Genomic DNA, 17,621 nt, shown 5'->3' on the forward strand with positions numbered 1-17,621 from the left:
GCTACAAATGTAAATTCTACACTATGACTTTTTCTTAGGATGTTGTATAGGATCATATTTAGATGTTTAACACAGGTAAAACATGAATGAATATTGTATTTACATTTGAACTTTAGCTCAGAGATCTCATTTTATATATGAATATATTTTAAAGTCTGAGAAAATCTGAAGTCTGGACCACTTGTGGTCATAAGCATTTTACTTAAGGATAATTATCATGAATAATTTATAATGATAATGGTAATAATTTAAATTAGAATCAGTTCATTAAAATTTTTTTTTTCAGTTCATTTTTAAGAAGGAGAAAAAGGGACATCTTTCATAATGCTTAGAAAATGTGCTCCACTTTTTTGGGAAGAAAAAAGACTTGAGGTGGATGAATCAATGTCAGTGTACAGTGACTGAGATGTCTTTTAAAGCCTTTTTTTTTTTCTTTCTTTCTTGTCTCTTAACTTTTTGTATTACTTTATGGGCTGGTTCTTCTTTCTGAAGACGCCCCTGCTGTGTTTCTTTATTTTCTTTTTCTGTGTATAGACAAGGAGGGCTTCTGCAGAAATCAGAGAGGAGAGGCAAGGGAGCCTTTCTTCTTTCTCTCTGTACTTTTGCTGTGTGATATGATAATGGATGTTCAATGCATTAAAATGTGAAAATGGCTATGCTTCACTGTACCATTAATAGCAAAATGAGCAGTAGTGGAGAAATGACAGTTGGAGGAAAGTAAAAAGGAGGTGAGAGAGGGCCATCAAAGAAGAGAATGGAGAAGAATGATGGGTAATAAGCCGAAGTTAGAGTCTATTGCCTACTCAGAGGCAAAGATTAAGTCTCCTTTCTTTGGTTTTATCTCCTCAGGGAATCTTAGGGAAGAAGGAATAAGATAATCTTTGACTTTCATTTCCTGGTTCTTTTTTCTTTTTATCATGGTTTCTGGCTGAGCACAGAGTGCTTCTCAGACTTCTATCTCCAGAAGTGACAGCAAGTGTACAAGAGGCCCATGGGGTGTATATGTCCCCTTTGTCTTTTGCTGGACTCTACATTTTACTTGTGTGTGTACTTAACACTCTCTTGAACCTGTTCTTTCTCTAGGCTGCCTGTACCTGTCGCTGTCCTCAGATAACCAGCAGCATTGCTGGAAGCCTCATCCAGTATTCTGCAAGTGGAATGCAGTACAGTTCTGCATACTTTTACCGGTTAAATTGAAAGCAGCACTTAGATATCAGAAAAGCAATAATTGTGTATCTCCTTTTATAAGCCTCCACTCACTTTAGAGACTTATCATGTTCTCTTGTTAGAAAAAAAAAATCTCCTTTGTGGATTTTGCTAGGGGATGTGGATAAGTCCAAAGAACAGCATCAAAGCAGTAGAAAATCAGTTCACACAGGCCGAGCTAATCCCTTGTTTTTAAATTGGTGACAAAATGAAGACCTTACAGGGTTTTAGCTCCAGGAGATCTTTCTTACCACTGGACACAAAGTAAAGAGAGCAGGGCTGTTTATTTTGCAAAATAGAAGTGAGGGTGCTGGGGCTGGAGAGCGTGCTGTTCCTTCCGGATAACAAGCCTCCCAGCAGAAACAGCTCATTTTGTCCTGTTTCACTAAAGTAATTTTAGTACTTTGGAACTTTGAAATTTATTCAGAATAACAGTTTTATATTTCCAAGCACAGGTTGTCACTGCCAGAGAAAATAAACTTAATTTTTCAGGTCATTTTGGGCCACTGTGGCTAGGTTCAGATTTCATATTGAGTTAGAGCAGAGAAAAAAAGAAAGTGGTTTTAGAAATGTTAGATCCAGCATCCTGGAAAGTGGTGTGTGTGTGTGTGTGTGTGTGTGTGTGTGTGTGTGTATTATAAAACACTTGTAGTTTTGACACTTTATGATGAAAGCTGTGTAATTTATGGGAACACTATTTACTTAATGCTGTGATTCAAAGTTTTATCAGTGTGTGTGTATATAACGTATGTTATATATATATTTGTATATTTTGTTTTTTCTAGACAAGGTTTCTCTGTGTAGCCCCAGCTGTCCTGGAACTTGCTCTGCAGACCAGGCTAGCCTTGAACTTAGAGATCAGCCTACCTCTGCCTCCTCTGCTTCTGGGATTAAAGGCATGTGCCACCACTGCCTAGCTTAGTAAAAACATTTAAAAAAAATACTATCTAGAAAAATCTTCATTTTTCTATTTGTGGTTTAAAAAAAATCCTGCTGCTGCCTGGCTATAGGTTATAAGGTTCCTGGGGTTCCTAGTAAGGAAGCTACTGGAGGAGACAGGCCTTACCACCGTGTGTGTAGGCGGTCATAATGTGGCATGCATAATTTCCACAGAATGAATCCAAAATTTATTAAATTATTGCTCAAGAAAATGTCTTTATGCTGATCTGGTATTTTAATTTAAATCAGATTTATTTATTTTTATGATTTTAAAATTACACTTACATGCACTTAGAAGACATAATATGGAGAGGCTTTCTGGGGTAACATTTGGCAAACTAAAGTATGATATAGAAGACTGACAGTTGATGCAGTCAAAATTCAGAGCAGTGATTGCTTACACTGTCCTTTAAAAACTATGCTTGCCTCAATTCTTCCATTTCTCTGTCTTCCCTTCATGCCACGACTCCTGGTAATTATTGATCTGATCTTCAACAGTTTTGTTATTTCAAGAGTGTTATATAAATGGAAATCGCATAATGTATAATAACACTTTAATATTATTTTTTTACTAAGCAATATTTCAGAGTTTATTTCATGTTGTTGTTTATATGAAGACTTTCCTCATTTCTAATTAATTAATTTACTTATTTTGTTTGTTTGTTTTTCAAGACAGGGTTTCCCTGTTTTGCCCTAGCTTTCCTGGAACTCGATTTGTAGACATGGCTGTCCTTGAACTCACAGAGATCTGCCTGCCCTTGTCTTCTGACAGCTGGGATTAAAGATGTGCACCACCCAGCAAGTTTCTTCACTTTTACAACTAGATCTATGCTTTGAATGTATCAGTTCATTTAATCATTCATCTGTTGAATTGTATGTGTATTGTTCCCAGTTTTGGGCTAGCATATATAAGTTATTTACATGAACATGTGTTTTTATTTTTGTAGTATAAGTACCCAATGATGTATGGTAGGTTTAATTTTTAAAGAATGATTGTTTCGTAGAGTGTATATGCTCTTACTGGAGTATATGAGCAATCCACTTTTTCTTCATCTTTACCAGCATTTGAGAAGTCAGTAGGTGGAATGATCCCACTGGGGTTTTAATCTAGATCTAAAAATATAGAACATCTTTTCATGTGCTCGTTTGGTTAGTCTTCGATGTCAGGTAATACTTGGGGGATGGACTTGTGAGAATGCCTGAAGGGCGTTATCTTGATTACAGTTGAGGTGGGAAGACCTGCCCACTGTGGTGACACCATTCTATCCCCAGGGTCCTGGACTGTATGGAGCAGAAACATACGTTCAGCATGTTTCCTGATGACTGATAAAACGTGACCAGCAGCTTCAAGTCTCTTTAACGTACTCTTCATGATGCTCTGTACTGATGAACTTCGAGCCAGAATAAACTTCCTCTTTTAAGTTGCTTTGCACAGAGTATTTTATCATAGCAACAGAAAAAGAAATTACTAGTATCTGTGTGTCCTTTTAGGTCAAATATTTCTTTGTGTTCTTTACTCATCTTCTAATTGTTTGTAAATTGTTGAGTGTGAGAGTTCCTTACTTACTGGCCATGTATATAGTCTGAAAATATTTTTTTTCCTGATGTGTAGCTTGTATTTTTAATTATTGTCACAGGTTTGGATTTTTTTTTTTTCTTAAGCAAAGATGTTTAATTCTGTTGAAGCCTAAGTTGTGAAGATATCCATTTACAGATTACGCTTTTGTATTAAGTTGTGTTTGTGGGCTTTTATTGTCAACTTGACAGAAACTAGAGTCACCTGAGAACATGGAACCTTAATTGAGGAATTACCCACCCAGGACTGACCTGTAAGAGATTGACTCTGTTGATGATGTCCGAGGGCCCAGCTCCCTCTGGGCAGCACCATCACTATGTAGGTGGGTCTGGGATGTATAAAAAATCAAGATGAAACTGGAGGTGGTGGTGCACGCCTTTAATCCCGGCACGTGGGAGGCAAAGGCAGGCGGATCTCTGTGAGGCTAGCCTGGTCTACAGAGCTACTTCTAGGACAGCCAAGGTTATGCAGAGAAACTCTATCTTGAAAAACAAACAAACAAAACATCAAGCAAAAAAATCAACCAACGGAAAAAAAAGCAAGATGAGCATGAGGTGACCAAAGGAGTGAGCCAGGAAGCAGCATTTGTCCATGGTTTCTGCTTGAGTTTCTGCCCTGACTTTCCTTGCTGATGCCATGTGACTGGGATGTGTTAAACCTATGATAAACCCTTCCTCCCCCAGGCTGTTTTTATCACAGCAACAAAAAGCAAACTAGAAGAAAATATAGGTCACATAGTGAAGATTTTCTCCCCGTTTCCCCCACTTAAAATAATTTTTTTATGTTTTACATTTAAGTCCATGATCCATTTTGTATATACTTTTGTGTAGCAGGAGGTTGAGGTGGAGGTGTGTGTTTTCCTTTAACCCAAGACCAGCCAGTTTACCTGTAACATTTGTTGGAAAGGTTGTCTTGCTTGTCTTCATTGAATTGCTTTCATGCCAACAACTTGGCACGTTTATATGGGCCTGTTTCTAGGTTCTCATTCCAATCCCTTAACCTCTGTGTTCTTCCTTTGCATGTACAACATTGTGTTGATTAGTTAGCAGCACAGTGTTTCTTAAAATCTGGTACAGTCACCTCTTCCATTTTACTTTTTTAAGGGCTGTTTTAGCTATTCTGATTTCTTAGGCATTTTATAAAAATTTGATAATAATCATCTCTATATTTGTAAAGCATCTTATTGGGATATTGCTAGAAATTGAGTTATCTATACATCAATTCAAAGAACTGGTATTTTTTACTATTCCTTTTATTGAAAAGAAAGTTTTTTCCCTCATACAATATATTATTATCACAGTTTCCCTTTGTTCACCTCCTCTTAGATCCTCCCCACTATTTCCAAGTCCACTTTTTCTCAGGAAAACAGGCAAATAAAAAATAAGAATAAGGCAAAATGAACATGCTAACAAACAAAAGAAAAAGTACATGAAATGCATACAGATACGTACACACACACTCCATAAAAATCAAAATCAGAAACTATAATGTATAAACAAAAGATCAGTAAGGTTGAAAAAAAAGTCTAAGGAAAGCAATATGAGACCAAAAGAAATCTCCAAAAATACCTATGAGTTTATTTTGTGTTGGTCATCTGCTGGGCATAGGACCTGCCCTGAACTGTGGTTTGCATACTCAGTGAGACTCCCTTGCAGAAGCAAAGTTTTCTTTTGCAAGCAGTTGTCGATTGGAGATAGCTACTTGGTTAGGGATGAGAGACGGTGTCTATTTCACTCTCTGAAGGCTGGACCGCTTTCTGGCTTGGACCTGTGCGGGCCCTGTGCATGCTGCCACAGTCTCTGTAAATTCATATGTGCGTCATCAGCCCTGTTATGTCTGAGAAACAGTTTTCTTGGTATCGTCCATCTCCTCTGGCTATTAACAATCTTTCTGTCTCCCCTGCTGCACAGTTTCCTGATCCTTGAGGGGAGGGATTCGATGAGGACATCCCATTTAGGACTGAGTAAGTTTTCTCACTGTGCACATTAGCCAGTTGTGGGTATCTCTGTTAATTCCCATTTACTGTAAGCGGAGCTTCTCTGATGATGGCTGACTGAGACACTGACCCATGGGAACAGTACAGTATTCTGAGAAGTGATTTGTAAGCTCTGTTCTTACAGCTGTGCAGTAATATTTGGTTTTCCCCTAGGTCCAGGGGCTATCAAAGTTCAGGTTCTTGGTGGCTCAAGCAGTGCTAGGTGTGGCTTCCATCTCATGTAATGGACCTTGTATCCTGTCAGGTAGTGGTTGGTTACTTCCACAGTATTTGTGCCATCTTTGCACCAGCATAGCAAGCAGGCAGGTCATCACTGTAGATACAGGGCTTACAGTGGGTTGGTGTTCACCTTTCTCCTCTGCTTTCTTACACAGTATCTTTTAGTATTATGAACACTGGTCATTATGGTTTAAGGCTCTAGTTAGGCACCAGCAGAAAGGTGGATCCTGCTTTTTGTTTTCAAGATGGGCTTTCTCTTTGTAGCCTTGGCTGTCTTGGAGTCACTTTGTAGACCATGCTGGCCTTGAACTCACAGAGATCTGCCTGTCTTTGCCTCCTCAAGTGTGGAATCATAAGCATGCACCATCGCATCCAGGAGATCCTGGTTTTTGATCCAGTCTGTTAGTGTGTGTGTTTTATTTGTGAATTGAGGCTATTAATATTGAGGATTATCAGTGAGCAGTATTTATTGATTCTTGTTATTTTGTTGTTATGGTATAGGTTCCACTCTGTCCCACCCCACTTTGGTTTGCTGGTCTTATTTGTGGGTGTGAGTGTTCTTGGGTGTGTGGGTTAACCTCTTGATTTGTTTGTTTGTTGTTGTTTGTTTTTCTGGAGCCGAGGACTGAACCCAGGGCCTTGCACTTGCTAGGCAAGCACTCTACCACTAAGCTAAATCCCCAACACCCATGGTTAACCTCTTGAGATTGAAGTTTTTCTCCTGGTGTCTTTTGTATAGTTGGATTGCTAGATGATATGCTTAAATTTGCTTTAATTGTGGAAAGGTTTTTTTTTATTTTTATCTTTTAAAATCTATTATGGTTGATAGTTTTGCTGGGTATAGTAGTCTGGGTTCGTATCTGTGGTCTCTTAGCCTTGTGTAGAACATTCATCTAGGCCTTTCTGGCTTTTAGAGTCTCCATTGAGAAGCAGAGTGTTACTCTAATGCATCTGCCTGTATATGTTACTTGTAGCTTTTAATATTCTTCCTTTGTTCTGTATGTTTAGTGTCTTGATTATTATGTGTCATGGGTAATTTCTTTTCTGGTCCTGTTTATTTTGTTTTCTGTAGAGCTCTTGTACTTTTATAAGCATCTTCTTCTTTAGGTTAGGGAATTTTTCTTCCAGGACTTTGTTAAAAATATTTTCTGTGCCTTTGACCTGGGTTTCTCCTTTTTCCTATACTCTTTGTAGATTTGGACTTTTTTTTTTTTTAATATGTCCTAGATTTCCTGGATGTTTTGTGTGTGTGTGTGTGTGTGTGTGTGTGTGTGTGTGTTTTTCTCTTAACTTCTTTTTCTTTTTAGAGTTAACACTTTCTTTGGCTGAGGTGTCCATTTCTGGCACCTTGACTTTTAATGCTGCAGATTCTCTCTTCCATCTCTTGCACCCTGTTGATGAGGCTTACTTCTGCAGTTTTTGTTTGAGTTCCTAAATTATTGGTTTCTAGTTTTATCTCAGTTTGAGTTTTCTTTAGTAAGTCTATTTCTTTCTTAAATTCTACTTTCATGTCTTTCATGCCCCTGTTTGTGTTTTCACAGACTTCATTAAGGGATTTATTCATCTCCTCTTAAGGTCCTTGAACATATTCATAATTGTTATTTTGAAGTTTTGGGCTTCAATTGTACTGCATTTCCCAAGGCCTACTGTAATAGGGTTACTGGTATGTACTGGAGACAGATTGTCCTGGCTGTTACTGTGTTTTTGCCCTGAGGTCTAGGCATCTGAGATTAGAATGATGAAGATAATTTTAGATGATGATATTTGGTCTTTTTAGGTGGGTGTTCTGTTCCTTGATCTCTTTGCCCTCTATGGATTTTAGGAAAGTGCTATGGCTGTCCATTGTCTGGTAGAGAGTGCTTCTGCAGGTTTGTGGGTGGCAGAGAGGAATAAAGATGGGCTGGGAGAAAAAAACTGAAACTTCAGGAAAGAGCTAAGAGGTCCTGTTCACACCTAGCGGTAGGGTCCCCTGGGAGTTGGAGGTGTGGTGCAAAGAGGGGATACTGCAAGTAGGTTGTAGTAAGGTAAAGAATTGTATGGAGAGACAGGGATGAAAGGGCTAGGGGCACCCTGGGTCTCAACTAGGAGTTGGGGGTCTCTAGATGTTGAAGGAGGGGCATCTATAAACAGGGAATTATCATCAGGTTGAGGAAGAGATTGGATGGAAAGATGGTAAAGGAGGAGAGAAATGATAGTGTGATTCACCTACCCCAGTTCCTGCCAGGTGTGACCACTGGGGGTCCTGGGGAGAGAGTGTTTTTAAGTATGAAAGGGGTATGGTGGAGGGAAGAAAGCTGAGTCCTCTGTGGTGTCCCCAGGAGGTAGGAGAGGCTCCAGCAAGTTGCTATAGGGCTGGGGATGAGCCTGGAGAGATTATAGTGGAGGGCAGGAAGGAAAGTGGAGGTCATCTGCCCGGGTTTAGGTCCAGCGTGGCAGCTGGAGATCTTAGAAAGTGTTTCTAGGTAAATTCTGTTTTAGCTACTTTGAGTCGTTTACATAAGCCCACCAGCAGAGCATATCTTCCTGTTTTCCACACAGCTCAGAATAGCTATGAATGCAGCCCAATATGGAATTGTAAAATTACTTAAGATGTTATGAAAAATATTCCAGTTTTTTCTTTGTAACTCAGTTGTGTATTTCTTAAACATGAAGTTTGCAGAAGACCACTTTGAATCACAGTGTCAAAACGTTGCATATACCTGATAGTTCTCAGTGTATCTAATCAGCATTTTGTGGCTGTCATCATATAACTCATATGCACATTTTGAACAATGTTTGATGTGTGTGGATCCATCTTACTGCTCTGCTAGTCCCTCCAACACTGTATTGAATGAGGCAACGAGAATGGGCATCCTTGTCTTCTCCCAGTCTAAGGGATAAGCACTGAGGCTTTTTGTATTAAGTTTAAAGTAGTTGTGAGTTTCTTTCTTTTCTTTTTTTAAAGTTATTTATTTTATATATACAGTGCTATTTCTGCACATATGCCTACTTTCCAAAAGAAGGCATCAGATCACATTACAGATGGTTGTGAGCCACCATGTTGTTGCTGGGAATTGAACTCAGGACCTGTGGAAAAGCAGATAGCACTCTCAGCCACTGAACCATCTCTCTAGCCAGCCCAGTTGTGAGTTTCTTTATACCTATGTTATGAAATTAACTATAAAGTTGACTTAAGAAAGAGAAATTATTCTGGTGGACTTAGGAAATGGTAAGCTGGTTTGTCTGGCTAATTGTTGCAAAAGTTATTGTCTTATCTCAAAAAAAATTGTCAATTTGGCTGAAATTGCTAAATACTTGTTATTTTGTATAAAGTCATTAATATTTTAATTACATTTAGTTTATTTATTGTGTGTCAGGCAGGTGTGCATGGGCCATGGGCTATATGGAAGTCAGAGAAGAGCTTTCAGGACTCGGTTCTCTCCTTCAACCATGTGGGTCCTGGGAATCAAAGTCAGGTCTTCAGGCTCTGCAACAGGCACCTGGAAAGACATTTAAACATGAAAAGTATCTGGAAAATGTCAACATTTTATGCTGTTATCACTCTTGCCTTTCTCTAAAGTTTGTTTTTTCTCCCTTATACAAGGGGCAGTAAATGTGTGGTAGATGTAACAGAAAGGAAAAAGAAAAAGGGCCAAGCTTTGGAGCAGGAAATGCCTCAGCTGGGCAGCAGGAGGCTGTTAGGCGCTTCTTGTAGTTAAGTGTGGTCAGGAACACTCATGAAGGTTTAAGCTTAATTTACTTTTTAAACATGATTTTTATATTAACTATAATTTTAAGAGCACAAACACTGCATTGAAGAAGTTTGTTGAGGATTCATTTTTAAGTGGTTTCCATTTGAACAGTATTACCTGTTAGTGCTTCCTCTGGCAGAACAGGCAGAAACTTCCTGCTAATGATGGCCTGCTTGTCAGGGATGACAGCTGTTATTTCACTGTGAAAATAAGATGACAGAACACCGGGTTAGAAGAAGGAAGCACAGATTGTAATTCACAACAAATAACTTTTACTTGCTTCATTTGGATTCATAATTATAGTATCTCATAACTTCTCAAGCTTCAGGAGAGTCCCAAGCAATGAGTTCATAAGACAGTAAGAATTAGAAAAGGTTATATACCTTTTATTGCAGTTTTGCTTATAGAAAACTATAATTGATCAGCAGTGGAAGTCTGTGGGCCACTTATTTATTTAATTTAATAGATAATTCAGGGATCCAGGTTGTGTTTGGCCAAGTCTGGAGACCATTCTCTTGGGCCTATTATTATTTTGTTTCCAGACCATAATGACTGTTTTTCTTTGATGAACATTTAGAAAATCTCTAAAATTCATTACTTATTTTAGCTTTTCATCCCTTGATTTTTTTATGATGAATGCTGTCCATTTTAATGCCTTTCACAATGTCAAGTTTATATGATTTCTGTTTTATACATCCAGCTGCGAATCTACTTTAACTTTCACGAATTTTCTTAAGAATAAGGATAGGGCATTTTCCAGGAGTAGGAAAAAGACTGTGACAATTAGACAAAGTTTAGGAATAAAATGCCTTAGACTAAGCAATAGAATGCTCTAATTAATGAGAAGGAATAAAAACTCAAGATGAGCGAAAGACCTGTAAGGAAATGCCCACCTGTTCTGAATGAGCTCAGCTCTCTCAACCTGGGTATGTGAGCTTCCCAAGGGCTGGTAACATTCTGAATGGGATTGCTGAGTCACTTGTCTTTGAAGACTGCTAGAGAAGATAACATGCAGTGTTGTTCCATGCATGAAATGCCTTTGAATGACAAGAGAGCTTATTTTTACTGCAGACAAGACTTTAGAGTACATTATTAAAGTATGGCTTACAACAGTCAGTGTTTTCAAGATGGGGTCACAGTGCCTAGCCCTGGCTAACCTGGGAACTCACTCTGCAGACCAGGATGGCTTGAACTTCTGGAGATCCACCACTTGTGCCTCCTGAGTGTTGGGATTAAAGGCCTCACTACCATTCCCAACTAAGGGCACATTAATGAAGACTGTGCTCCTTGGACCGATTTTACATTCATTGAGAGATAGCATATGAGCCTTGCTAGTTCATTCAGATTTTTTCTTTATTATACTTACTTTATATGTATTTGTGTGTGCCGCACACATACAGATGTCAGAGAACAACTTACAGGAGGTGGTTCTTGCCTTCATCATGTGGATCCCAGGAATTGGCTTCAGTCTGTGAGGCTTGGCAGTAAACATCTTTACCTGTTGCACTATCTTGCCTATTTCTATTTCCTTTTTTAAAGTTATAAATTACATGCATATGAGTATTTTGCCTATATATATTAATATGTACTGCATTTGTTCCTGATTCCCATAGAGGTGAGAAGAGAGCATTGGATCTCCTGGATCTAGAGTAGAGATACAGATGGTTGTGAGCCACTATTTAGATGCTTGGAACTGAATCCAGGTTCTTGCAAGAGCAACCAGTACTCTTAACTTCTGAGCTGTCTCTTCAGCCCTCATTTCATTTTTGATTCTGTGGTTACTAGCTCTAAGATCTATATTAGGCATAGAATATGTGAATTTTATGGAGACACCTGATAAGGTTTGTCTTACTATTATTAAAGTAGGTATGAATAACTTTAAGCTCTTTGCAGAAGTAATTAATAGTTTCATAATGATGTATAAGGGAACAGTATTTAGTAAATGGGACTAGTACTAACTATGGTGATGTGGTATGTAAAGTTCCAGCCTCAACACATATTGAACATATATTTTATATGTACACACACACACATATATATAACATACATGTGTGTGACATGCTGTTTTATGCAAATATTTGAGTATGGTTGATATAGGATATAGACTTACATTTGGCATTTATAGTTCTGTGCTTGCATCTGAAAGCCAAGTGCTCACAGAAGAAAATGGAAAATCCTGGTTTCAAGGGATAAGTAGCGTAAGGGAAAGGAAGTGTAAAAAGTCTGGGCAAAGATCCTTAAATGCAAGTAGGATATTCAGCTGTCAAGAGGAACATAAGTGAGGAACTGGAAGGCCATCAGGTATAGGACAAAGACTTTTCTCTCTTGGAGCCATAGTGTCTTGCTCAGCTTCTCTGTGTGTGTTTCAGCCCAATAATGGGCTAATTCTATCCTATAAACAGTATGCTTCACCCGTAGAGTTGCTAAGAAAACCTGACTGCCTAACTCTTCGATACTTTCAGAACTAGTTGGTTTATTCCTGCCTAGAGGTTGGTTCTTCTGTGTCCAGTGTCTAAGTTGGGGCTATCAATCAACCATGGGGATGGTGGATGGGTAGACAAAGCCAGTCACATTACTAAACATAGCAGTATAAATATAGATAGGTAAGCAGGTATTAATGAACATGATAGTATAATATGAAATTACTAAAATATGAGAGTGGTGCAGACTCAGGTTTTATTAGAAAGTATTGCTAACATGGTGCCTATTGGGATGCTTGAGTCCTTACTCGCTCTGTTCTCTAAGATCAGCCACACTGAGCCATTTAGTTCTAGATGTCATGCTGGCAAACACATAGGACAAGTTCAGAGAAAACTAGAATGGGATGGAGACTAGAAAGCTGTTTTGTGGGATGGAACTGAGAGTGCTTATCTGAGGGAGAGAGACATGGTGTGTTCCTGATAGCTGTCTTGCACTGTTAGAAGAAGCATGCTGTCTTCAGGTCGTAGAATGAGCTCTGTGTGGGAGGGCAGGCTGTTTTGCATTGTTACTGGGTGTACCAGGGAGTTAGCGGGTGCACACGAGAAAGAATTTCCTGGGAGACAAAACTGGCAGATGGAATAGGCTGCACTGGAAAGGAGTCTCTCATCCTTTGGCATGTCAGAATAGAGGCTGAAAAATACATCTGGATCAGAGTAGACCCAAAGAACACACTAAAGCTTAAACCAGGTCATTTAGGATTTCTTTAAAACTTTTTAAAATAAATCCATGCATTTGGTATCAGTGGCAGGGGGTTGACATAACATTCACACATTGCATTCTGGTGTTTGACTTGAAATTGTTAACGTTTCAATGTTACTACTTTGTTCCAAGTGACACTTGTACAGTGGACTTGATAGGTAGATGTGCTATAGCATAGTCACAGGGACACCTCCTACCTCTTTGTGCTATAACAGTTACGGGGACACTTTCTAGCACACCAAGGTAGGCTATATTAAGAAGAAACACCTTGGCTAGATGTGGTGTGTAACCTTTACTTCTAGTATTGCAGACAATAAGGTAGGAGGACATTTTGAATCAGTCACCAAATTACAAGCCATGATGAGAGATTATACTTTAAAAAAAGTCCCTTTTGAGTAATCTAAGAATTTATTTTACTTTGGTGCCCTAGAGCTCGCTTACCTTTATGAAAGCCAATCAAACATAGGCTACCAAGGACTGTTTATTCTTAAGACATAAAAAAGGAAGGGTCTTTTTCCTGGCTTGCTTTCTCACTGCTGTTGTGTTGGCTAGAGCCACATAACACGCTTTGTCTGAAGGACACAAGAAGTCATATGCCTGTGGTGGATAAGTACAATATGGTACATAAATATGTGTCAGTTTTTAAGAAGACTTGGGTTTAGTTTCAACACTCTTACCTTTTAGCTGGCTATGTAACGTTAGGAGTCTCAGTTTTAATCTACTAAATGAGTAAAACAAAGAAGAGAATAGATTCAAAATGCTTTTACTGTTGTAGGTTTAAACAGAATATTAAATTCTAAAATATTGAAGCTGAGTAAGGACACAGAGTTCATTTGGTTCAGTGCCATAATTTTTATAAATGAATAAAAGACATGAAAAAGCCAGGGGTATTTAGAAGCTTCTCAGGCTTCCTAAGGCTGCAACCCTTTAATACAGCTCCTCATGTTGTGGTGTCCCTCAACCATAAAATCATTTTTGTTGCTATTTCATAACTGTAATTTTGCCACTGTTATGAATCGTAATGTAAATATCTGATACGCAACCCGTGAAAGGGCCATTTGATCCCCAAAGTGGGTCATGACCTACAGGCTGAAAACCACTGATCCAGAGAGTTGGCAGCAGAAGGCCACGGGTCCTTCTGACATTATGAGCAGCTCATGCCAGAACTAACATTGTAAGGATGTTTTCAGCATTTTAAGTTTTATTTTGTGAAAGACATTTCAAGAGTAAATATTTCTTAGTTTCTTTGAGAAACTCTTGTCTCTTTCCAAGAATTTGTGTTGGCTTTAAAATTTTATCCAGATGTAGGCAGTGTCGTAATGACTATTGTAGTGGTGTAGCAGACCCTGTATTTACTTTGTCTCCACAGTATGATCACATAACAACTTTGGTTGAACTTTATTTCTCACAAAAACATAAAGTTTCAATAAATATTTGTTCTGTTTCCTAGATGTCTCCTGAAGAAACAGTTTGTAAATACTGTGGCGTCAGCTATCTAATTCTTCATGAATTTAAAGCTATGCAAGAAAAACTGAAAGCAATGGAAGAAGAAATGAAATTTTATCAAGGAAGTGTAGAACGAGAAAAGAAACTTCAAGAAAAGCTGCAATCTCTTAGCCAGGAGTTTGAACAGAATAAAACTGACAGTGAATCCAAGAACAAAAGGTTGGAGTATGTTCTCTATCTCTTATTTAGTTTGAAAAAACAAAACAACAGTAGACTTGGGTGACCTAGTGGTACCCAAGTAATTCCAGCAGTCAGGAGGAAGAGGCAGAAGCATTGAGAATTCCAGGCCAGCTGTGTATTTTTCCTCTATATTTTTCTACGCCTTTCTTTATTTTTAGAATAAATGTATTTCTGTTATATTTGAAGCTTAGTATCTTTTAATAGATATTTAGCAATAATATCAAGTGTGTTTGTGACTTTGACACTTAAATGTATGTACTGGAAATTGTTGTATATTAATGCATACAGATCCACCTAGCTCTTTTCTGTGGCAGTGCTTTTCTTATAGATATTTCATTATTTATCATTTCTCTTGTCAATATTGATACTACTTATATTTATTATTATAAGTATTATTTATATTTATGTACCTTTGAACATGTTTTTTCATAGGATAAATTCTCAGAAACAAAAATATTAAAAGCAATTCCAATTTTCAGTTTTGATGATTATTAAACCAAAATGTCCTTTGAGAAGATAGCATGAATTAAATTTGACCAATTATTTAGGAACTAGCTATCCTTTAAACATTTTTAATATCAACATTCTTTTAGTCTCATGCATGAAAAAAGGCTAGCTCCTGGATATTTAGTTTATATTCCCTTTTTTATTAATGAAGGAGAGCCTTCTTTTTTTAAACATGGAGATTGATATTTCTTCCTTTGTTGATTACCTGCACATATAAATTGTCCATTTTTCTATTGTTTCATGTGTTTACAGAAGTTTTGTTTGTTTTTGAGGCAGAGAAGGATGACCTGCCTCTGCTTCCCAGTGCTAGCAGATGTCACCACACCAAGTTTATGTGGGGATCAAACCCAGGGCTTTGTGTGTGCTAGGCAAGCTATCTACCAGCTAGCTATATCCCCAATCTATGGAGTTCCTAATATAATATTGCTCTTACACCTGATATGTGTTAATGTTTTCTCATGGTTGCTTATCTTTTTGCCTTGTCTGTTATATTTTTTGTTGTATGTTTCTTTTCTTTTTAAAAAATTCTATCCTGTGCCAAATTCTGCCAAGGTTGTATATCATGAGACTTAGTAATTCTACCCTTAACACAAAAGGAGTTTATTAGAAGAACATGCACTAGCAACCTGTTGAAATAAAGGAAATATCCAGGTCCTCTGACTGTAAAGGACGGTAAAAAGATCCTGTTTAAGTCTTTTTGCAGTAAATATGTCCCCTCTTCCTTCTGTGTCACTCTTCCAGTCTGGGCCCTAAGAGCCTCACTGGTTTCTTTTGAGTTTGTGACCATCCTAATCCACCTCTATAGCCTGAGAAAGATTGGCAGTTCTACAAAGCCTGTGTATAACAAAGGAAAAGCTAGCATTAAGAGAAATTAGATTTTTCTGTTATCAGAAAGAGAAATGTAAATCTGGTAAGTACTGGAAAGAAAAATGACAACAGTAATCCTAATTTAAAACCTCAAGGGAAAAAAAAACTGTATGGTAGTATTTTATAATATTGCTTTCGAGGTAATTTTTTTATTATATTCGCAGTAAATTTTTATATATTGTTATGCCCAGTTCTTGAACCCCAAAAGACCAGGAATAGACTCTGCTGTAAATACATGAGGTTTTTTTAACATTGTATATGCGTTCGAACACGGGACACAAATTTCCTGTGGAAACAGGAGAGGAATGCACCCCAAGGTCTAGGGAAGCAAGGTTTTTATGGGGCAAAACTACAAGCAGGAACTTACATGCTTTGGAGTTACATGATTGGGTAAGGGAGATTGACTCTTGAAATGATTGGTCCACTTTAGGTGCCAAGACTACAAACAGTTCTGGCCTGGTCATATGGGTCAGTTTCCTAGCAACTGTATAACTGCATTAAGCTAGTTTCTTTTCCCAGATGGCTGGACATATCTCCATTTGGCTGGCCTTAGTTCAGGTTTTTAAACTTTAAAATAATAGCCACTGATTTTTAATCCTTTGGTCTCTCATTCCCCCCTTCCCACGATCATTTGAAGATTGGGTTTTCCAGATATGACCTTTTGTATCCTACAGATTTACCTTTCCACAATGGGATCTGAGTACCATTACTGTATTGTTCCCAAACATTTCTTCATAAGAGCCATCAAGTGATTTAAAATACAAGGCCCAAAGGTAAATATCAAAATGAGTAGGGATCCCTTCAGGGTGGATATAGAGGTAGTAAGCCAAGGAGAACTATTATACCAGGATTTAAACCATCCTCTGGAATCTTTTCTCTCTAGGGTCTCTCTAGGCTTTTAGTCTAGTTGCTGCAATACTAGTTCCTATTCCAGCTAAGCAGATCCCCAAGATCTGCTAATGTCAGGGAGCCCCTTTTGACTTAGCATTTCAGCCTGCTAGGTGGGATTTTGGGCCAAGGGTCTCATCTTCTGAAATTGCTTCAGTTTTGACAATAGAACTGTTGGCATCAGGGGCTAGGAAGGCTGAAATGCCAGTCAAAGGCTGGGCAATGGGGCAGTCCTCAGAAGTGCCTGGTTAGTTGATACACCTGAAAAGGCAGGGATCAATCATGTCAGCTTCCAGCAAGTCCAGATTTCAGCTTGCAGTCCCTAGCTGATCCCGGAATAAAGTCAAACAGGTGAAAATCTGCTGAGACAAATTCAGACTAGAGACAGAAGTTAAAATTTGTCCATTAAATGGGAAAAGTGAGGAATCCCAAGACCAGAGGAAAAACTCATCTGGGGTCCGTCTGAGCTATGCCAGATCTCATGACTTTTTGGTTTCCTGAAGCTCACATGAATTTTTAGTTTATAAAAGGAAATACATTAAAAAACTCAGAAAAGTAACATATCAGGAAATCCAATATAAACAGCATTCTGTGAGTAACCGGTAAAACTACATCCAATGAAATGAGCATCAGTTCTTCTTAGCTGTTTTGTAACCTTTATAAACAATTTAAGTGTGTCCATGGTCTGAAACTCTTAACACTTTTTCTGTGGGCACAGCTGTTGGTAATCAGCCATCAATGGATCTTGGCCACTTTTTGTACACTCAGCATCTACTTTTAGCCTCCATCTCCATGTCACACCGGAAAGTTAGGCAGAAATACATTA

General features: G+C 38.2%; 1 protein-coding gene across 2 annotated transcripts in view; it reads left to right on the forward strand.

Annotated features, from left to right (window-relative positions):
- Lekr1 (leucine, glutamate and lysine rich 1) overlaps nt 1–17,621 on the forward strand; it is a 170,043-nt gene that overhangs the window by 7,447 nt on the left and 144,975 nt on the right. Inside the window, exon 4 of one of the 2 annotated variants that reach the window (XR_009590120.1) lies at nt 1,084–2,808. Coding sequence is in view for 1 of the 2 variants with exons in the window: in XM_060378393.1 (XP_060234376.1) it covers nt 14,298–14,512 (215 nt within the window). In the remaining variant the exon portion in view is untranslated. Of the gene's footprint in view, nt 1–1,083; nt 2,809–14,297; nt 14,513–17,621 lie in introns of those variants that run through there. The other variant, XM_060378393.1, reaches the window with a different exon arrangement.

Source organism: Meriones unguiculatus, chromosome 2 (genome assembly GCF_030254825.1).
Source record: "Meriones unguiculatus strain TT.TT164.6M chromosome 2, Bangor_MerUng_6.1, whole genome shotgun sequence".
NCBI classification, from domain to species: Eukaryota; Metazoa; Chordata; class Mammalia; order Rodentia; family Muridae; genus Meriones; species Meriones unguiculatus.